The sequence below is a fragment of the Rhincodon typus genome, chromosome 22 (assembly GCF_021869965.1).
Source record: "Rhincodon typus isolate 14 chromosome 22, sRhiTyp1.1, whole genome shotgun sequence".
Lineage (NCBI taxonomy): Eukaryota > Metazoa > Chordata > Chondrichthyes > Orectolobiformes > Rhincodontidae > Rhincodon > Rhincodon typus.
Window position 1 is genome coordinate 5,937,305 of NC_063353.1, and position 22,791 is coordinate 5,960,095.

The following is a 22,791-nucleotide window of genomic DNA, read 5'->3' on the forward strand; positions in this document are numbered from 1 at the left end:
TAGACCAGCAGGAGGACCAGCAGCAACGACAGCCCATAGACCAGCAGGAGGACCAGCAGCAACGACAGCCCGTAGACCAGCAGGAGGACCAGCAGCAACGACAGCCCCTAGACCAGCAGGAGGACCAGCAGCAACGATGGCCCGTAGACCAGCAGCAATGACAGCCCGTAGACCAGCAGGAGGACCAGCAGCAACGACAGCCCCTAGACCAGCAGGAGGACCAGCAGCAACGATGGCCCGTAGACCAGCAGCAATGACAGCCCATAGACCAGCAGCAATGACAGCCCATGGACCAGCAGCAACGATGGCCCGTAGACCAGCAGCAATGACAGCCCATAGACCAGCAGGAGGACCAGCAGCAACGACAGCCCATAGACCAGCAGGAGGACCAGCAGCAACGACAGCCCGTAGACCAGCAGGAGGACCAGCAGCAACGACAGCCCGTAGACCAGCAGAACGACAGCCCATAGACCAGCAGGAACGACAGTCCATAGACCAGCAGCAAGAGCAGAGCTGCTGCTCCACAGGAGAGGGGAGATGAGTGGAAAGATACAGCCTGTAGCCCATACCTACAGTGCTTTGGGTACAGACAGATTAGCAGCTGCCTGAACCTTTCGGTATACAGGTTGTGGGTCTCATGCTTAGGTGATGGCGGACATTTGCAGCCTGCTTGAACATACCATGTGTACCTGATGGCCACTAACCAATCCTGTTACTCCTTTTCATTGGCAATGCGCTACTGATTTAAATCTTTTTCCCCTGCAGCTTAAGGGAACCCAGTTCGGACATGGCCTTTGTCTGAAACTTTGGCTGTGCAGCTGCGAGGAAATAATGGTGACCCCACTTTACTGGAGTCATTAAAAGTTACCACCATCCTCAAAATCACACACTGTGCTGGAGCACATCTGGAATCTCCTAGTTCACCCCTGAGCTTTGTACAAGATGGGGGACTTTGTGATGGTTTGTTGTGCAGTGCTGACATTAATGCCAATTCTGCTACTGATGATATCTCGGGTCTGGGCTATCATTGACTGTATGTGTGTGACAATTATCATATATGCAGGAGTGTTCATCATCACTAGAGTTTTCACTCTGTAAATGTGCAGGCTCTATACAACCACAGAAAGATTGATATGCAAGTGTATGCAAGATTTAATGTAGCATCTTAAATTGGCTAAGGGATTGGTGAAGTGACATTGGACCCTGGAATAGTTAAATAAGGGACTGGGATAACACAGTTTGGAGCTGGAGGAACACAGCAGGCCAGGCAGCATCAGAGGAGCAGGAAAGTTGACATTTCGGGTCAGGGCCCTTCTTCAGAAATGGGGGATTTTATTTTCAGGGCTGGGTTGTGTTATGTTTGACGAATCAGTGATAACTGAGATTTTATCTCAAACTGATAAAGGATCCCATATGAATCCTACCCAGATCTGCCTGTACCAAACCAACCACAGGTTCCCAGGGCTAAAATGGGCACATTTAGCAAGAGAGTCCATAAGGATAACAGGAATTACTCAGAAGGTGTTTAATGTATTTCCTTGAGTTAGGGCATGTTCCATTAACAAGTTGTTGATAGCTCACGGTGCAGTGAGTGCCACTTTCCAATCCTAGAAATTAAATCGGTTTGTGTGTTTGGTAATGGAATCAAACTCAGGCTCCTTTCGTTCCTTCTTTTATCAGATTGATTCTTTGCATTCTTCAAAAATAATCATGTAGACATACAGCACAGTGACAGCACCCCTACATCTGAGAAAGCAGAACATGGTTTAAGCCGCATTTCAGAGATACAAGTGCAGAATCTAAGCAAAGCCCTTGCCACTGGGACTGAAGTATTTTGCAGTGGACATTAACCCAAGGTCCCGTTGGCCTGTTTGGGTGGACTGGATACTGAAAGACATCAGCAAACAGATGAACTCATCATTGTTTCAATTCCACGATTCTAAGGCGAATGATGCAGCAGGGAAAGAGGCCATTCCACCCATCGCGTCCATTCTAGCTCTTTGGAAGAGTGACCCATTGGGTCCACTTCCCCATGTTATTGAATGAGATCTCATCACGCTTTTGGACAATGCATTCCAGATCAGAACAGCTTGCTGCGTAAACTCTCCCCATTGTGCCTGTTCTTTGCTAATTATCTCATTGCTGTTTGTGTGCTAATTGACTGCAGCGTTTGTCTTTATTACAATAGTGATTGTATCTTCAAAAGTACTTAATTGGGCTGCTTTGCAGATGTGAGAGGGGTACTGTTGTGTCAGCTAAAGCTCAAGGACAGCCTACTTGGCTCTGAGTCTTTAACCTGTTGACTTAGGTCCCATTCTTAAGCACAGTATAAATGGAGAGGAGCCTGCTCTGTCTAAGGCAGTATCTTTCAGATAGGACAGTAAATGGAAGACTCATCTGCCATCTGACGAGGACGTGAAAATACTCTTTGTTTAAGAAGTGTTAGGGAACTTTCCAGCCTTCAAAAGCAAAATACTGCAGAGGTGGTAATAAACAAAACGAAACAAGGTGCCAGAAATACTCAGCAGGTCAGGCAGCATCTGTGAAGAGGAACATCAGAACCTTGTCCTGATGAACGGTTATTGGCCTGAAACATTGAGTGGCAGTTTCTGGGGCAGCTTGTGCTTTGCCCAAAAGTGTGTCAAGACATCGCTGCTGACTCTTAAGAAGTAGGAATGTCATACTTCCTGCCTATTTGCCATTTAAGAGGATTGTCTAAGGTGTTTCTGCCAAAGTACAACGGGGGTTTTGAGGAAGGGCCACTGGACCCGAAAAGTTAATTCTGATTTCTCTCCACAGATGATGCCAGACCTGCTGAGCTGTTCCAGCAATTTCCGTTTCGGTTTCTGATTTCCAGCAGTTCTTTCAGTTTTTACAATGGGGATCTGTTTACAAAAAGTTGGTTTGCAGGTGCAGCAGGTAATTAAGATGGCAAATTGCTCGAGGGATGGAGTTTAAAAACAGGGAGGTTATGCTGCTGCTGTATAGGGTCCTGATGAGGCCACACCTGGAGTACTGCGTACAGTTTCGGTCTCCTTACTCAAGAAGGGATGTACTGGCACTGGAAGGGGTGCAGAGGAGGTTCACTAGGTTGATTCTGGAGTGAGAGGGTTGGCTTATTAGGAGAGATTGAGTAGTCTTTGAATTGGAATTTAGAAGAATGAGGGGGGGATCTTATAGTAACATATAAAATTACGAAGGGAATAGATAAGATAGAAGCAGGGATGTTGTTTCCACTGACGGGTGAAACTGGAATCAGGGGGCATTGCCTCAAAAATACGGGGGAGCAGATTTAGGACTGAGTTGAGGAGGAACTTCTTCACCCAAAGCGTTGTGAATCTGGAATTCCCTGCCCAGTGAAGCAGTCGAGGCTACCTCATTTTTAAGGCTAAGCTAGATAGATTTTTGAACAGTGAAGGACTTAAGGGTTATGGTGAGTGGGCAGGAAAGTGGAACTGAGTCCACAAGAAGATCTTATTGAATGGCGGAGCAAGCTCAATGGGCCAGATAGCCGCCTACTGCTCCTATTTCTTACACTCAGTTATCAGACGCTTTCGTTGCTTGAAATGTATGTACATAGCACCCTGCGTAAGTACATAATGTCTTTGGGTTTTTGCAACTACAGGGAATGTCAGATTCAAGGGTTTGTTTTCCTTGATATGCTTTAATCCTGTGTATGTACATAACGATGTTTTATGAACAAAGTATATTTTTGCAATAAAAGGTTGAAGAGGATGGAGGCCAGCCTTGCCTCTGACTGAGAATCCTGGGATGCGATGCCCCATTTGCCTTGCATTGCCAGTACTGCCATTGGAGGAAGCCAGGAAGCTCCTCCAACTCCTGGAGTCCCGAGATCAAGGAGTAACCCAGGGGTGGCACGGTGGCTCAGTGGCTCAGTGGTTAGCACTGCTGCCTCACTGTGCTAGGGACCCAGGTTCAATTCCACCCTCGGGCAACTGTCTGTGTGGAGCTCTCCCCGTGTCTGTGTGGGTTTCCTCCCACAGTCCAAAGATGTGCAAGGTGGATTGGCCATGCATTATTGCCCCATAGTGTTCAGGGATGTGTAGATTAGGTGGGTAATGGTGGGATGCTCTGAGGGTCGGTGTGGACTTGTTGGGCCAAAGGGCCTGTTTCCACACTGTAGGGATTCTACGATCTATGAGAAAAGGGAGGTGTGGCTGGGAGAAGGGTTCTGGTGAGCTGCTGGTCCCTGGGATTGGTCAATTAGGCACAATTCAGGGGACATGCAAACTGTACGCACTTAAATAAGTAGTGGAGGCTTCATGTCACCAGGAACTGTGAATATGTGGCCAAGGTAGAAAGAGACCCTAAAATGTTCATTATTTAAGGGTCTGTGTTGGGCAGAAGGTCAGTCTGTGCCCAGAACTTATTACTGACAGCGATGGAATGGTTCTGGGTCTGGTCACCTCATTCCCAAGCTTTTTGGCTTATTACAAAACAAAAACACCGAAAGGACTGCAGATTCTGGAAATTGGACACAAAAGTTTCTGTTTCGTTCAGTTCTGAAGAAGGGTCACTTGAAATGCTAACTCCACTTTCTGTCCACAGGTCTGCTGAGTTTTTCCACCAATTTCTGTGTTTGGTTTTCCTTCTTGCCTCGTTTCTCATTTGTGCCCGTTCACCCAGCCACCACCACTCCCACCGCACACACGGCGCCCCCATCACCCCCACCCTTCATGCTGCTTGACCTGCTGAGTATTTCCTGTATTTTCTTTCTGTTTCAGTTTTCTGCCCAGCTCTTGTTCCTCAAGCAACACGATTCAGACCAGTTTCCTGATTGTTGTCACAGCGCTGTGTGTAGGACTTTGTACTGGGTGCTTTGCTTCTTAGCAATACTGCGCTGGCCGTGAAGCCTGTGGGCCATCCTAGGATTGTGAAGGGCGTTATTCAAATGCAGTGCTTCCTTACTTCTTTCTCCGTGTACGTAAGCTGTCTGCCTGCGAAGATAATTATAGAAATCTTAGAACTCCAATGAGGATTTTAGTGACAGGGCTCATTAATTATGCCATTTTATTTAATTTCCACACAAGAAAGATTGGGCTATCCTTGTAGATGTGATGTTTGTCTCTGGTGGTCACTGCATCCTAGAGTGTTCACATCTCTGTGTAAAACCACGAGGTGTAACAGCTACCGTTGCTAGATAGCACACTTTTCCTATTTAGTCGTGTTCATTGGCATAATTATCTGTTTCTTAATTTAGTGTAACCCATTGAAGTGTACACCTGATTAGGTGGAGCTTTCTTTTCTGAAGCCAACATTGACTCATTGCAAGTGCGTTTCGTTCTTAGTGAAGTCACCCGCATCATTTTCTGTTCGAGGTATGGAGTTTGCAATCCCACTTCGCCATCCGCTCCATTGTAAGTGATGATCTGTTAATTATCCGTCCATTTACGAAGAAGCATGTGTAAGTTGCTGTGTGCTGTTGTCAATGCACAACCGCATTTTTTTTCCCAAATGTTCCACTTGCTAAATGACTGAGACCCAATCCCTAGAATCTCTATGGTAAGTTTATAAAATTGTGGAATACCAGTGAATCAATTAGCAGGACTGACTGTCTGTTGCACAGTGAGGTTTTATGATCTGGAATGCACTATCTGAATGGGCGGTGGAAGCTGGTTTAATATTTAACACTGTCAAGGGAACTGGATATATATTTGAACAGGAAACATTTGTGAAGTTACTGGGAAAGAGGGAGATTTAGGACTAATTGGATAACTTTCAAAGAGCTGGCATGACCATAACAGGTCAAATGGCCTCCTCTGTGCAGCAAAAGTCTTATGATTCACTCAGATAACTATAGCCAAGTAAACTGAGGAAAGGTGAAGCCTAAAGAACATGACTCCACATGCTGTGTGTGAGCTTTTGTGTTGTTTGATGGCAGATTGTTGACTGTTTTATACAGAAAATGAAAAGGATGTTACTCTGGTTGCTAACACTTTGCCTTCTGCTGCTCTTTCATCTCAGAGAGAGAAAAAAAACTTGCCTCGTTTCTCTCCTGAGGAAAAAAAAGGAGAAATAGAACTGGCATTTATACAGCGCCTTTCACGATCTCAGGATATCCCAAAGTGCTTGACAGCCAATTGGGTGCTTTCAAAGTGTTGTCTGTGCTATAATGTAGGCAGCAGCCAATTTGTACACAGGAAGCTCCCAAAAACAGCATTGAGAAAATGAACAGATGATCTGTTTTTAGTGATGTTGATTGAGGGATAAATTGTGGTCAGGATGCCAGGAACTGCTCTTCAGTGATGGTATTTTTACATAAGCCCGAAAAAGCAGGTTTAACATCTCATCCATACCCCCTTGTCTCTGCACCGGAGGGTCACCCTCAATCATGAACTCGGATCGCACGGGGCGCCATTTGTCATCGAAGTTTGGGTAAATCTCAGCCGAGTAGCCTTCCTTTGGGGACGTGGCCATGTGAATACTAGGCAATAGGAGATGTTACAAAGATAAGGAGCATTTGGATCACACATTTCCCTTCCCTGGGCTGTGGAATTCTAATGGAGAATGCCAGCACTTTGAAGGAATGGTGTAGGCTAGTTGTAGCCCATGCATTTCTTTTTATTCATTCATGGGATGTGGCTAGGGCATCATTTATTGCCCATTCCTAATTATGCAGAGGGCAGTTTAGAGTTGACCACATTGCTGTGGGTTTGGAGTCATAAGTAGGCTAGACCAGGTACGGATGGCAGTTTCCTTCCCTGAAGAGATTTTTTACCCCTGACAATCAACAATGGTCTCATAGTCATCATTAGACTCTTAATTCCAGATTTTTTTTTATTGAATTCAAATCCCACCATCTGCCATGGCAGGATTTGAACCTGGGTCCTCAGAACATTATCTGGGTCTCTGGATTAACAGTCCAGCAATAATACCACTAGGCCATCACCTTCCCAGCAATATGTTTCAAAAGATTCTGACAGTGAATTATTTACTCACACCAAGAAAGTGTGCACTGATGTCTTTAGGGCTTCTCTCTAACGTATGTTTATATATAAATAGAATAATCTACTTTCTCCTGCAGATATACCTTGTTCTGCAATCATCACATATCTCCCGTTGTCTTTCACTTCTCGTAGAGAGAAACAGTACTTTTCTGTATCCTCGGGGTATTCCAAATATTTCACAGCCAATGAGGTACTCGTGAAGTATAGTTGTAGCTACAAATAAAGGATAGTAGCCCAGTTGGTGTACGGCAATATACTACAAAGGTTAGGGCCCAGATGACTGTACATCAGAGCTCTGATCAATGTTGGCTTGCTCTCTCTCCACGGATGCTGTCTGGCCCGCTGTGATTTCCAGCATTTTTTTGTTTTCGGTACAGATTCCATCACCTGCAGTAATTTGCTTCTCCTATAAATGGAATGAAGGATAATAATTGGCCAGAATACCTTGTTTCTGAAGAAGGGTCCCAATCCGAAACGTCAGCTTTCTTGCTCTTCTGATGTGCCTGGCCTGCTGTGTTCCTCCAGCTCCACACTGCCCACTGTGTTATCTATACCTTGATGGGCCTTGGGTTCTCTTACCCCACCTAAACACACAAAGCCTCATCCCGAAAATGACACCTTTAGAAAACACAACAGTCTTCATTGTGTTTCAGTTGAAATTATACGGATAAAACCCTGAAATGGGGCGTTGACCCACAATCCTTGCAATTTGTAGAGGCAACTGTACTTAGTAGCTGAGCCACTTGCAACAGTGTGCGCAGTCATGGAGTGAAAAATGCTGTTATTAAAAGAAGGCCTGTATGCAGTAGGTGGAACATTTCACTCCTAAGTGTGATATCAAATTACTTAAAATAGCCTTCACTGGTAACTGTTTAGATTCGAGCCCCTACAAGTTCGCTCTGAATATTAAGCGCCCTTCCTCAGAAAATGAGTTAGCCAACATCCCCCGTCACCCCATGCTGTTCTTTCACAAGTCTGCCTTTCTCATCAATCTGTGTTCATCTGCTGGAATCCATATCATTATGTGATTACATGGAGAAACGATGTTTTTGATGTCACTGCAGAGAGTTAGAAATGGTAGGATTAGTAGAGAATGGAGATAACAGTTAATCCTATGAGGTACTACAATGGTTGTTTGGTTGAAAAGGCCCAGCCCTGTTGATGTTGTCCAATCATGTTGTGGAGAGGTGAGTGACAGCTACTGAAAGGCTTTAGAATCTATCGTCACCATCATTGGCGATCCCTTGCAGACGAGGATGACTCTCTCAGGGTGAGGCTGTAGGTGGCTGTACAGACCAATGGGGCTACCACAGGCTCTGTTACACATGGGGCAGAAGGTTGTTGTGGGAGGGGATGGGTGGGACATTGGTGTGGCAGCACCCTCCTTTCGCTGTTTTTGCCCGGCTTCCACTTTTCTCTACGGCAAGTCTTGAGGTGCTGGATGCTCCACCTCCCTTTTGGATGGTTTTGGGCCAGTGATTCCCAGTGTCTGAGGGAATGCAGCACTTTGCCAGTGAGGCCTTGAGGGTATCCCTGAAGCCTTTCCTCCATCCACCTGCTTGGTCGGTCATGTGGACGACATGCCTAGGCCATCATAGCCAATCAAGGATGGGCAGTGCCTCAATGCTGGGCATGTTGGCCTGGTCGAGGACGATGGAGTTGGTGCATGCATCTTCCCAGATCCGACACCAAACCCATGGTTCACAGAGCTGTGGTGGTCCCCACCCTCCTATGTGGTTCTGACACCTTGAGGTGCTAGAGCTGTACTGTCACCCCTGCTTGTATAAGATCCTTTAGAATCTAACATAGAGTACATCACTGCTGGAGATGTGGATCCAATATGAGTGTAGCAGCTAGATGAAAGTAAGACAAGTCAATGGTGTTAAACTGTTTGACTGAGGTACATGATGATGGCAATTGAATTGAAATAATCCCCAAGACTGGGACTCGAAGTGAGTAGGAATGGGGGTCTGCTTGAACAAATGGACAATGATCTTTTAACTCTGTAAATGTGCAGTCGTCCTTCCTAATGCTGGGAACTATATTTGAAAATGTAGTTTATATAAAGTGCTTCAGGATGTCCTGAGATCACAGAAGCAACGTGAAAGCTTCAAAATGTTTTTATTTGTGCTTTCTTTCATACAATGCAGCTGCCTCAAATGTCACAATTTGGACATTGCTACACACAATTGCTGCTACATCCGCTCTCCCTCAGGAGTGAAAGGTTGCTATTCGATAGCAAATAAATCGACACTTATTTTGTTTCTGCCAGTTGGTAAAGGTTGGGATGAAAGGTGGTGGAATGGAAGCAGTGGTCATACAGTTCCCCTCCACACAAAAGGAAACCCTTTTCTCTGCAGACACTCCCAGCTCCATTGCTAATTACAGATTGCAAACATCAAAGCCCAACAGTGTCACAGCATTTGTGGGGGGTTTCTGTTCCGAAGTTAATGTGTCACAAATGTGCTACACACTGCTACATAAAACATCAGTGGCAGAAGCTAGCTAACAAGTTCAGCTGTTTTTCTTGATTGCCAGTTTTAAAACTCCACTGGATAACTATTCATTTTTGTAAAAGCCAGTGGATACCTTTGGTGTGAATACTTTCAAGGGAACGGGGTGGGTGAGTACCACGGACACACACACACAAAGAACCTAATCCCCTCACACCCTGAAAATTCTTGATGGGAATCTTTCTTCAAAACTTCATTATTATTTAATAAAATGGCCAAACTAAACTTCAGTGGGTCAGTGCGAGCCATCTCCTCCCACCGCCCCCTTGTTGTGTTCAAATCACCATCTCATTTGGTGTCTTTGTACAGCGATGGTTCAGTCATAACAGTTTCATCTATGTTGCAAGATTGTGGGTTCTGGAGATTTGCAACGCAACTGCGGATCTGCCATCTGCCTCTGTACATTTTGCCTCTAGACCTCCTAAGACCTATCTCCTCAACAAATGTTTTTGGTTGCTTCATCCTCACATTTCCTTTCATGTCGAATTCTGTTTGGTAACCCTCCTGCAAAGCACCCTTGCGTTTCCTTTAGTGCTTTATAAATGTGAGTTGAGATCTGATGAGTTTCTTTTTAAATGAAGAACTGGGGAATTTCCATGACTATTTATCCATCAGCCATCATCATTTAAACAGATGTCTTTGTAAATTTATTTTAGGTTGAACTTTGGCAAGTCTCCAACCTCCCAACCTATCTGCGCCCCCCCAAAACCTCATTCACAGAAATGCGCGTTGAGGAGGAGGTTCACGGATAAGATTGTTCAGGTAAATCCTGCTCCAGACTGCAGTGTCAGACAGAGTGGAGGAGTTCTCCTCATGTAACTCCCATCCCGCAACATATGTAACAGATGATATGGTCATTGATTTGTTGCTGTTTATGGGATCTTGCTATGCATCAGTTGTCTGCCACATTTCCTACATTACAACAGTAACTGCACTTCATAAAATGCACCATTGGGTGCATAGTATTTTAGGACATCAGGGACTGGTATAATTTTTTTCTCCATTCTGCACTTTGTAACTTTAATTCCACCATTTCCTTGGCTTTTTTTTCCCATTCACTTTTAATTTTTAACAATTTTTGTCCCCTGACCAGTTAGTCACTCTTAACAGGTTGAGCTGACAATGTGATTAATCTGATTGTTCACATTCTCAACTGTCCTCCAAAGAGAGGGTTCAGCTTTTGCTGACAGTGGGTAAGCCAACTTTCTTCAGTCTGCTGGCTGTAATAAGCTTTAGGAACCCAGGAGAAGTCAGGAGAGATGATTCAGAAATGAGGGTTTTTGCCTTGATCAAAGGGTCAGAATTTACTGCGCTTTGTGTTGCAAGAACGTAAACTCAGCCAATTTGCTGTTTCTTTTTGTGACATATTGACTATTTTCCTGAAAGCCAGAATGTGAAAAGTGGTAACACGTGCTCTGTCACCAGTCTTTTCACATGCTTCTGCAGGACCTGTCCCTGTGAGGAGCGAGGGAAACCGTATCAGTGAGGGGCGAAGGCTTGGACAAAGACCATTTGCATATTCATGCTGAGTTCACTAAAGTGACTATAATGGAGAAGTCAGTAGTCTCCACTTTAATATTCTAACTGATGCCATACATTTATCTGTACCTGAGGCTAACTGAGGTTTCATCAAAAGCATTAAGATGTACAAACAAAGCAATGCTCAACTTATTTTGATACTGCTGCTAAATATTAAGACACGTCAAGGGGATAAAGAAGTAAACAGGTTTTTGGAAGCAATTGAACACAATGGTAAACATTAAACAATAACGTTAAGATCCAAAATTATGTCAACAAATGTTTCTTTGAAATTAAATGCAAAAAATTTGTTCTGATAAAGGAAACACACCCGAAGGAAGACCTGAGCATTTCAAAATGACAGCTAAAATATTTAATCGCTCTTTTAAGTTCACTGCCACTGATCTTGGTATTTTTAACTGGTCAAAGTGATGGTTTCAGTGTTAAATAACACTGAAAGCTGCCTCTAAATGCAGTTTAAAGTCTGGTGTCATGCACAGGGAATTTGCATTTCCTGACACAAATACAGCCTTGCGATGCTTAACATAAAGATTTCATCAACAGCAAAGGAGATCTGAAATATTTATCAATCTGTTCTACTTGCATAGCAGTTCACTGTTGGTCAATGTGTAACCGCCCTGAACAATCAGCCTTGTTGGTCTCCCAGATTCAGGAGCTGTTTTGTTTTGGCAGCAGGAATAGTGCTATAAGGATGTCAAATAATCACACATAGAACTAAACCTGAGGCATGCCATTTTAAGTGCCATATGCCGATCCTTTTTTTGCCAACTTTGGTTTAATTAGTGCCGTGGTGTAAATCTCAAAGTACAATAACAGTGTCTGGCTCTACAATAGGAGAAAAGTCAATGAAGAACTGCTGTCGGCCTTGGCTCACTGGTAGCACTTTCATTGGTGAGTCAGGTCATGGGTCAAGCCCCGCTCTAGAGATGGGAGCATGTATTCTAAGGCTGGCATCTCGGTGCAGTAGTGAGGGAGAATGGTCTGTTGTATCATGGAGTTGAGGACTGTAAGAAATTCCTTGGTGTTATTTAAAGGCTCTGTTAATATCCTGGCCAATATTTATTTCTCAACCGTCAACACACAAAAACAAAAGTTTAAATCTTTATAGCTGTTTGTGGGAACTTGCTGTGCACAAATTGATTCCAATGATATCTTACATTACAGCGGTAACTACATTTCAAAATGTGGATGAACCTTGATCCAACTGAATAGACACAAAAGGTTGAATAGTTCTTTTGTTACTATTATCCTTTGTGTATCTCCTCAAAAATTCCTTTCCATGATAAGCATCCAATCTAGGTTATTGGAATTCTTGCAAACCAACACAAGGGCATATTGGATTGCTTTTTATTTTGGAGGCATGGAACAGGGGGCAATTTTGTTTCTGAGCACCAGCCTCCGATTTACATCCTGTTTACCCCATTCTTTTTGGAATGGGTGGCCAACTGTAAAAACTGGGATTCCTGGAAACATGAACTCTTGGAATTGGATTCCAAATAGCAGACCATCAAAACTCAAGTCAGAAAGAAGTTACTGAAAATGACCAAAATTATTAAACTTGATCAGGTGTCGAGTCTGATACTTTGAGTTATATTTATTTGTTTGTTTAGGAAGGGATGACTTGCAGTGAAAGGGGAAGTAAATCTTACTGGAAGAGAGAAAAGTCTAGACTTGAAACAGTGATAACCTAATTTGCTGTTACAAAACATTACTTTGTTCTTTGCACCATTTCAGTTGAAAAAAAATTCTAGCCTCCAAGCATCCAATTTTATCAAAAGGTTATCCCTATTCTGTGTGTTTCTACAAAGTTCCTGTGAGATTGTTTTCTCTTCTTCCAACTAGAAGAGCATTTTTTTAAAAAATTGGCCTTCCATTTGCACCGAGGCTGTGTTAGTAGGCTGAAGTATATGACATTGTACAAAAAAGGCTAAAGTCTGGGTTGTTCAAGCTTTGTGGAAACAGCTAGATGATTAAAAGACGTTCAAAGTCTTTCTTGTTCACATTCTACCATCCTGAGAGTCATATGATACAAGAATAATGAAGTTGTTGACAGATCATAGCAATCAATTATTCTATCAATTAGTCCACATCAGACCCAGAAATAAGATAAGGTAAACCCCACTGGTGGAGCTTAGGAACCAGAGATCCAAAGTCACCTGTTCCTCTCAAACATATGATATCGACCACATATCATGTTTCAATCACTTGCATATTGTATCTCAGTACATTATTTCCTGAAAGCAACCTACCTAATTTATATTTGAATTAATTAATCCTAACTACTTCTACCAACTCTCAAAGGACCTTGTTCCATAGGTTGCCCAATTTGTCATTGAAGTATTCTTTCCACAGGTTATTTTACCCCTCATCAGGGCAAGGTTGCTGTCTCTGTTTTGGAACCTTGTTAGAAATTTCACAAATTAATATTCCACCTTGAATCACTCCATACCTGCACTCTCACCATTTGTATCTATCGTTCAGCCAGACATGTTTCCCTTTGCATAACAATTGTGTGACTTAAAGATAGTTATATATATGTTGACATATGCATATATATATGATAAATGCAAGGAGAAACATAGTCACCAGCATTACTAAGCCAATATAAAGGAGGCATTTGCAAATACCTTTGGCAATGGCTACTAACATTTTATTGATGACTTGGCATTTGCCCACCAATAATGTAATGGTATTATCAACAGTGATTTCTAAACCTCCAGATACCACCCAGGACAAAGCAGCCCACTTGATTGGCACCACATCCACAAACCCTCCACTCCCTCCACCACCGCCAGTCAGTAGCAGCAGTGTGTACCACCTACAAGATGCACTGCAGAAATTCCCCAAAGATCCTTAGACAGCACCTTCCAAATCCATAACCACTTCCACCTAAAAAGACAATGGCAACAGATGCATGGGAACCGCACCACCTGCAAGTTCCCCTCCAAGACAGGAAAATTTGTCGCTGGGCTAAAATCCTGCCATTCCCTCCCGAAGGGCATTGTGGGTCAACCTAGAGCAGGTGGACTACAGTGATTCAAAAAGGGAGCTCACCACCACCTTCTCAAGGGCAACCAGGGATGGACAATAAATGTGACCAGCCAGTGACGCCCATGTCCTATGATTGAATTTTAAAAAAAGGCCCAAAAGATTCAGACAGAACAAATCAGTGATTACAAATTAAATGCCAATGGACTGGAATTGCCTTGGTTTTGTAATCTAGACAACAAGTGCCAATGGGCTGCATGTGGCCCTATTCTCAACACACCATCCATGGATCAGCTATGGTGGTCACTAAATATGCATTAACTGACAATGCGCCACATTCAAGATAATAAGTTGGTGACTTCCTCATAGCTTTGGTGAGTTCCTCTAGCTCTGACCCCTTGTGCATTCTTCCCTTCCTTTACCCACCGTTGTAGGCTGTCCCTTCAGCCACCTGGAACTTCATTTCTGGGATTCCTTTCCCAAACTCTTGCCCCCACCCCCTCCTTAAAGAAGAAGGTTAAAAGCCTTGGTGTGCTGACTTAGCGCCGGTGGTGGGGATCCCCAGTGGAGGGCTCTCTATGCCGGAGTCCTCCTTCTCTCCCTCGGGGACCTGGCATAGAGGCGGTAGCACACAGTTGCGGCAATTCACAGATTCCAGGCCTTGTGGGGTCTGAGGACCAGGTATATATTTGTTGTGGGCATTTGCACTCCCTTTTTAGTTATTTTTGAGAAATCTTTGTTGTGCTTTTGGTTGCACTTCAGCCCAACACTCGTGTGAGCTTTGGGCACTTGGTTTGGGGGTGCAATTGGAGGGCATCCTTGTGGGTCTGTACCTGGGCCTCGCCAGGCTGGCTATAAACAGGTCCAGGCAGCAATCTACAGGAGGAGACCATCTCTGCCAACTGTCTACTCCTCTTCTGTTGCTATGGTCATGCCTGGGTGTCCTTGGAGAGGGAGCAAGCACCCAGTGTCCATCAATGCTCTCGATGCCTTTAGAGAGACACTGCGGGGGATACACTGTTTTATTTTCCCCCATCAACTCCATTTTGATTTAGCCCCTTCCCCCTCTCCCTACCTCCACTTCACCTTTCATGGTTTGCTGAATCCATAATAGGCTTTGTACGTAAATATTGGATTGGCTACACAGGTATTTTTACTGCTGGTGGTTATTAATTTAAAACAAAGCAAAAAAAAGTGTCACGGTGGGATTTTGGAGGTGGGACGACATTCAGTTGTGTGTGATAACACTTCTGGATAGAAAGAGAGAGAGAGAAATAAAGCTGACTTCTGTGACTGGGGTTTTGGTCACCCTGTCTTTGTTTGGTTTGGTATGTGATCTTTGTCTGATTATCTTCCTGCAAAGTGCCTTGTTAAGCTGCACTAAAGAGCGATATAAAGCCAAGTTGTTCATCCATCAGCGACCGTTCCATAATATTGCTGATTTACTCTGCTTTATTATGAGTGGAAGAGGAAAATGAAACATCACATTACCAGACAAATTCAGACAGCTTGTTTAATTGAATTGGGACCCATGGTGAAAAGAGGCCTTTGAAATGTCCCTTTAATTAAAAAAAAACTTGTTTGGAGCAAAAAAGCCTGCAAGAGCTGCTAGTATTGTGGCAATCAGTCCAGGTAGGGTCAGGCACAATGTCTGATGCAGTAATGAACCCACAGAGTTTTGATACTGACATTGTGACCTGAGAGAGAGCAGGATCACAGTTGAGGAGTAATAATGTTTCACAATGGTAGACTTGTGAATAGAAGGCAGGAATAACCTGCTCCCCTGATCTCTTTCTGTTGTTTTATTTGCATATATTTAAAATAAATTTCGTAAAGGGGGATAAATTCGTATTAGACTGTTCTGTTGATACACACAGGGCTCACTTTGTGCATACTGATTAAATGAATCTGCAATTTTCTGTCAAAATTCCTTGACAAAAGCAACAGGAAAAGAGAAACACATAATCACCAGCAATACAAAGCCAATTTAAAACAGTATGATACATAAAGCAGCTAGCCACACAAGTACAATTGTAATCTGAAGTGCCGAACTTGGCTTTTAATTGAAGTGATATTTTCCTCGCCGCTTCAGTTATCTGGATATTTTCTAAATGGAACTGTTAAGCTTGAATATTGCTTCAGGAGAGGTGCATGCCCTTCACGTCATCTGATGCAATACTTACTAGTCACAGAAGCAAATAGCCCCTGGGATCCCTGAATTCTCCCTGATTCTAATTCACCACACCTCCACTTGTTCCAGTTGTCTAGTGTCAGAGGTCACAAGACACCAGGTTATAGTCCAACAGGTTTATTTGGAATCACACAAGCTTTCGGAGTGCAGCCCCTTTGTCAGGTGCCGCGAGAGAGCAGGGCACACACACAAAGAGTTTATAGGTAGAGGGATCAGGGGCAGAGAGATCAAAAGATAATACAACTGATGTGAACGGAGTGTCAGATGATAAGTCTCTGCAGGTGACCAGGAGTGTTAGACAGTGTGTAAGTTAATGTCAGTGCTGTGACATCATGACAATTAAGGAGAGCCATAGCAATATATAGAAGGCGGCGTCTCAGGGCAGATGCTAAATTGTAGGTGCGAGGCTTTGTGCAGAATCTGTCTCAGAGTTTTAACCTGGAATCAAGCTAGTTTTATCCCGAAAGCCGGAATTTATAAGATGTCACACTGACTGTACTACAAATTGTGTGTTTTTTGAGCAAAATAGAATGTATCTACAAATAAGCAAACACTTTGGAGTTGTCGATTGTATTTGGAATTCTGTCCTCTGAGTTTTATTTGATCGATCACTAACCTTTTCTTTTCAGTACCTGTGATGACACTGCTGTTACTTGTAGTCTTTCTGCTGTCATCTCCAACTCTGGCCTCTTGTGCAATCTCCTCCCTCTGGCCTTCTTGGCTTTGTGTTCTGAAGGTCCTTTGCTTAATCCTTTCAACCTCTTCCATTTCTGTGCCTCTTCCTTCTGTACTTCAAGAGCTCCTCAAAACCCAAGCACGTAGTCAACTCTTTTGAGGTCCTTCTTTCTGTCAGTTTCTGATAGACATCTCAGAATTTTCTATTTTAACAAGGCGATATAAAATGCTGGAGGTCTTGTGGCGCATCGGTTAGCATTCCTGTCTCTAACTTAGAAGCTTCTGGCTTGAGTCCCACGCAAGGATTTGATGACCATGGAAGGTCCAATTCATAATGTGGCCAAACAGGCCAACACACATACCAATACTAGGGAATAAGAGCAGGAGATTTCTGGTCAGTCATGTCATGGAAAGAAAGCTGGAGCATCAACCATCACTATCCACAGCTCTAGCTGCAATTTGCATGTAAAAGTGTATATTGCCATACCATCTCAGATTTATCACATAAATATTAGTTGTCATTATCTTGCGTAGATGCATGAACTCCTGAACTTTGCTCCTGGCTGTTACTACAACAGCAATGGTTAGTGTTAAATCTGCATGCCTATTGTTTTACTCAATTTGTATTTTGATCTTCATATCCACCACATAGATCAGAAACATCAGCCCTGAAGTTAATAGTGATAGAGATTCTGCTAGGCAACTGATGGGAGATTGGATTTCAAAGGGGAATATTCTTCTGTCTTTAAAATGTTTAGTACATGCTATCGTCTCTCACTTTAATACCTCTTTCAGCATAGGATTGATAAGTGAAGTTGCCATAGTCTCCCCAGACTATAGGGCTGCTGTTTCATTAGAGAGAGAGAGAGAGATGATGGATGGTGATTTAACCTGAGGGTCACCACGCAAAAGGTGAGGGAAAAGGTTGAGAGGGAGAGTCTGCACAATTGGCAAGAAGAATGTATTTGTAGGTCAATAGGCACCAGAAGTGGGTGGTAAGTTCTCACCTGGAGGAAGATATAGATTTTCACTATGCAATGGTTCTGTATCCTCTCTCATCCTTTGCTCAGTTAACGCTTTTGTCTGTTAGTCAGAAGTCCTGCATGGAGACATGAGCACACCATCTAGCTGGTCACCATAGTCCATTACAGGAAGTGTTGTATCGGTCTTTTAGATGAGACATTGAACCAATGTCCTGTCTGCCTTCTCTTGTAGATGCCAAAAGGTGTAAAAAGTGGATGATATTTATCCTCTGGCTAACACTGTTGAAGAGCACATTATCAAATCATTCTCACTTTGCTGTATGTGGGGGAGCTTACCGTATGCAAATTGCCCGGTGTTTGTCCTACATTGTGACAGTGACCACTCTTTATAAAGACAGTTCATTGGTTGCAAAGTGCTTTGGAGCATCTTGTGGTCATGAAAGGTGTGCATGTAAATTCAAGTTGTCTCTTTTTCTTGCATGATATTCAGATTGCAAAATGCCATAACTTTCAAATGGAAAGGAGATACTTGCATTTCATGAATGAGACCTTAAAATTTTCAACAATGTAATGGAGATAAGAGAAATGATGAACTTTAGGCTGGCACAGTGGCTCAGTGTTTAACACTGCTGCCTCACAGCATCAAGGGCCCATGTTTGATTCCACACTTGGGCAACTGTGTGGAGTTTGCACATTCTCCCCGTGTCTGCGTGGGTTTCCTCCGGGTGCTCTGGTTTCCTCCCACAGTCCAAAGATGTGCAGGTTAGGAGGATTGGCCATGTTAAATTGCCCATAGTGTCCAGGGATGTGCAGGCTAGGTGGGTTAGCCATGGGGAATGCCGGGATAGGCTTGGGAGATGCATCTGGATGGGATGCTGTTTGGAGGGTCAGTGTGGACTCAATGGACTGAATGGCCTGCTTCCACACTGTGGGGATTCTATGATTCTAAATGGTGAGGCAGTATGATGTTAATTGTGCTATTTTGATGGACTGTAAGAGCAAAGATATCTAGGAGGTCATATTCACAAATCTTTAACAGATAGCCTGACAAGTCAACAAGAAGGTTAAGAGAACATATAGAAGGGTTTTATTAACGCGTCATTAAATGTAAAACTAAGAAAGTCAGGCTGAACCTGAACAAATCACTGGTTAGGCATCTGTGCGGTAATGTGTCTAAAACTGGGCACCCCACTTCAACAAGGAGGTCAAGGTCTTGCAGAGGGTATGGAGGAGATTTACCAGAAAAATAAAAGGGATGAGGGACTTTAATGATGTGGAGAGATTGGAGAAACTGGTATTGTTCTCTTTCCAGCAGGGAAGGGCTAATAGAGGTGTCATTAATGATGATGGATGTTGATTGACTGACTCAGGAAATGCTCTTTCCTCTGGGCTGGTAACTACAGACCACAGATTTAGAATAATTGGCAAGAAAACTAGAGGGGAAATGAGGAGAGCTATCTCCAAACAGCCAGTTGTTATGAATTGGGATTTTCAAACGGCCACTGGACAGATACTTGAAGAGAACTAAAGTGCAGGATAATGGAGAGAAGCCTGGGACTAGATTGGACAACTCTTTTGAAGAGCCAGCACAAGCTTGATGGGTCGAATGGCCCGTTTTGTGGAGTAAGATTCCATTTTGCTTGGTTAGGTGATGACGCCTAGTGCACTGGCACACTGGCATATGGTGAAGGTATCCCCTCTCAGGCAAAGCTGCTGTACTGCTGTGACCCGGGAAGTTTGCAATCTGCAATTGAAGCTTTGAGAATTGTTTGCAGTGAGAGAAATAATTTCACCCTTGAAGAGGCATGTGTGAGGGCAGCACTTCGGCAATATTTAGTGCTTTTTTTTGACAAGCGACATTTGTTAATCTCCAAGTTAAAGGGAAAAAATAAAATGTTGATTGTCACTAGCAAGCATTTGGAGCACAATTTTTGCAATAATGCAAATCATTTGAGAATGACTGATTATGGAAAAAAAAGTAAGAATTAACACTGGTGATGCATTTCCCTCAGTTAACACAGGTTACAGTTTAAACCAACAAGGGAATGGACAGGAAATATAATATTGAATTAATGCGGTCTTAAATGGACCCAAGACTAAACCTCACTGTTTCTTAAATCTGTTCAACAAAAATAAGTGGTTGTATTATTTTGCTGTGAGATATTCAACGTATATTATGTTGTAAAATGTAAATTAAGCGTGATGGGATATGACACCATGTCTGGAAGGGGATGAAACGTTTTGGGAATACTGTACTATTATTACAATTTGCAAAACCTTGGATAAACTCAGCCCGTGGTTGTATAATTGGTTATTCAATCCCGAGCCCTGTTCACAGCTCCAGCCAGGAACAGTGAGCTGGCTTTGCCAAGTGGAGTGAATGTAGCGACTGTGCTCAGCAGAGAAAAAAAAAACCCTTTAAAAACTGGAGCCTGCCTTTTTCCTGTGGGCTCCTTTTCACCGTGTCTGAGACTGGCTGTGTCACAGTAGCCCTTTTGTTACAAAACGGGGTTGACTTGTTCTGATTTGTGAAATGCCTACGACCAGCTCCACAAATATGAGATAATTGGGAGGGGGGGGAGTGATGGTGGGATTGGTGGTGAGCGGCTAGTAGGGGAGGAGGGGAAAGAGCAAGGTGGTCCATGCCATGTCTTTTTATTTTGATTGGGTCAGGCAACGTACTGAGGTGAAGGTAGAAAGAGAAGGAAATTATTGTGAACCAGCTCCAACCCTGATAATGGAAAATGCTTAAATCTGAATGTGTTTGTGTGTGTGTGTGTAGCTATTTATATGTATGTTTGCCTATATGTGTGTGTTTATAAAATGTGTGTAAATAGAGTTTTGAATCTCTGGTTCATCTTTATTTACTGTATTATTCAGCTCCATTCTGATAGCGTAGGCTCTGGCTGGAATTTTTTTTTTCTTAATCATTCTTTCGTTCCCTTAAACTCCTGCAAGCACTTTAAATTTCTGTTTAAACACAGAGTCTGTCTTATGTTGAATGCTACCTCTTAAGATACAAATTAAGACCATGTGGTCAAGGACTGACCTGGTTGATCTTTTTAAAATGAGACAACATGTTTCTTTTATCAATCTTGCTTTGATTGTGTATAGATGGACCTTCTAACTAATTAAGTTTTTGAAGTGTGCTTTAATTATTGTATGAAGTGTTTTTGATGTAGTATTTAATAGCACACAAGAAGACATTGATTGACTTGCAGGCAAATCTTTAATTTCCACCCTGATACCTCTAGATTAGGCTGTGGAGCTTGCTTTGGAAACTCTTGATTTGGGTGTATAAAATTGTTGAATAATGGCCTTGCTTTGCAAATCGGTTCTGTGATCTGTTAACTTCTTGCTAACACAATTCCTCAGCGAACTGGGGGAATTGTTTGGCTATCCTTTCAATGTTCCTATCAGTCATGCACAAAAGGGTTAGTGCCACCGATTTATTTTTAGGAGATGCCACTGTATAGAACTCACAAAAAAATTGGAAAACATTAATGTTGAATCTAATGTTGAATGCACTCGAGATTTAAAAAAAAATGTTTTAAGAAACAAAACCGGCTGTCACTGGGACATTGCAGCACGTTGATAAATAAACGTGAATCCTATTACTATGCAGTGAGTGACCGGAGGAGAAATGCCATTTGTTGTTCCATTTCAATGTCAGAGCAGCGTTTTAAAAGCTTCGGTCATTGTTGGGTGTCTAATAGCACCTGTTGAGATGATAGCAGGGGTGGCGACCAGACAGCTGTAAAACAGCACTAGTAATATCTGGTGGAGGAACAGCTAACCAGCGGTCCGAGTTATAGAAGCTCCTCAAAGATCTTGCCTTCGTGGTACTGCCGCCTGGGGCAGGGACCATTTAAGGATTTAATGTTGGAAGAAACAAAGGAAAGGGGCTGGAGAATTGAACGAGGAAAAGTTGGCTCAGTGAATCAAGCAGTTAACCCATAGGAGTTAGGGGCCCTAGCAATTGGCACGGTGTTAAATCCTCTGCTGATAAGCAGTGAAACAGATCTCCTCTGTGCATGATAAATGAGGAATGTTGCTGTGTGCTACCTGGATTTCTTGCCTCTGTGTTGACCAGAATGTTGCAGATAAAATGACTGTGATTTCACTGGACTTGTCCCTACGTGCAGTCTAGTCCCTACCCGCTTTACGTGTCGCCCTTCAACTCTTTGATCTGCGGTAATAAACTGAATAGGGTTGGTTCTTATCTGCTGTTGGTTTTGTGTTTATGTTGGGCCTCTGATTGTCCTGAACGTGTCCTATAAAATTGTTGAAATGCTCTGATTTGTGTGTGTGTGTGTATGTGTGTTTTCTGTGTCTCTACATTTCGCTGCCCGGTAACTTCTGTGTCATGTATTGTCCTGTTTGACAACAATTACTTTTTGTGGTAAAGATATTGATTTTGCAAAAAAAGAGCAGGTGATTACATACTTTCTTATCTGCGTGGTTGTTAAACATTTCAACCCAAGCAGCGAGACGGGATAGGAAAGATGCACAAAGACTTTGCATGCATTTTTTTGTGACAAACGAAACAGCTCTAATTTGTTTTCTGTTTGCTGTACATTTTTCTCCCTATTTCAGAAACGCCCAGTATCGAGAAACTTTTATCAAAAGACTGGAAGGACAAGCTTTTAGCCATGGGTTCGGGAAATATCGGGGAGATTAAAGGTTGGGTAAATTATCATTCCAGTTTCTTGTTGCGCGCTCTCCCCGCTGTTTGTGAATGGTTAGAAATGATTCTCGAGACTATTTTTTATTTGTCTTGCTTGTGTGTTTTGAAGAAAGTTAAACTGTCGGTGAAGCCGGCTGGAAATATCTTTTAATAGCAAGATATTTCTGTCAAGTCTCCTAATTTTATATCTTCTATTTTACACACCAAATAAAGGCAGTGACATGTCACATGTGGGAAGTTTTAGTCC

General features: G+C 43.0%; 1 protein-coding gene across 3 annotated transcripts in view; it reads left to right on the top strand.

Annotated features, from left to right (window-relative positions):
• The window catches only part of sox5 (SRY-box transcription factor 5), a 384,119-nt gene that overhangs the window by 146,945 nt on the left and 214,383 nt on the right, over positions 1 to 22,791 (top strand). For all 3 annotated transcript variants that reach the window (XM_048610486.1, XM_048610485.1, XM_048610484.1), the window contains one exon: positions 22,454 to 22,540. In XM_048610486.1, the coding sequence (XP_048466443.1) occupies positions 22,454 to 22,540 (87 nt within the window). The remainder of the gene's footprint in view (positions 1 to 22,453; positions 22,541 to 22,791) is intronic.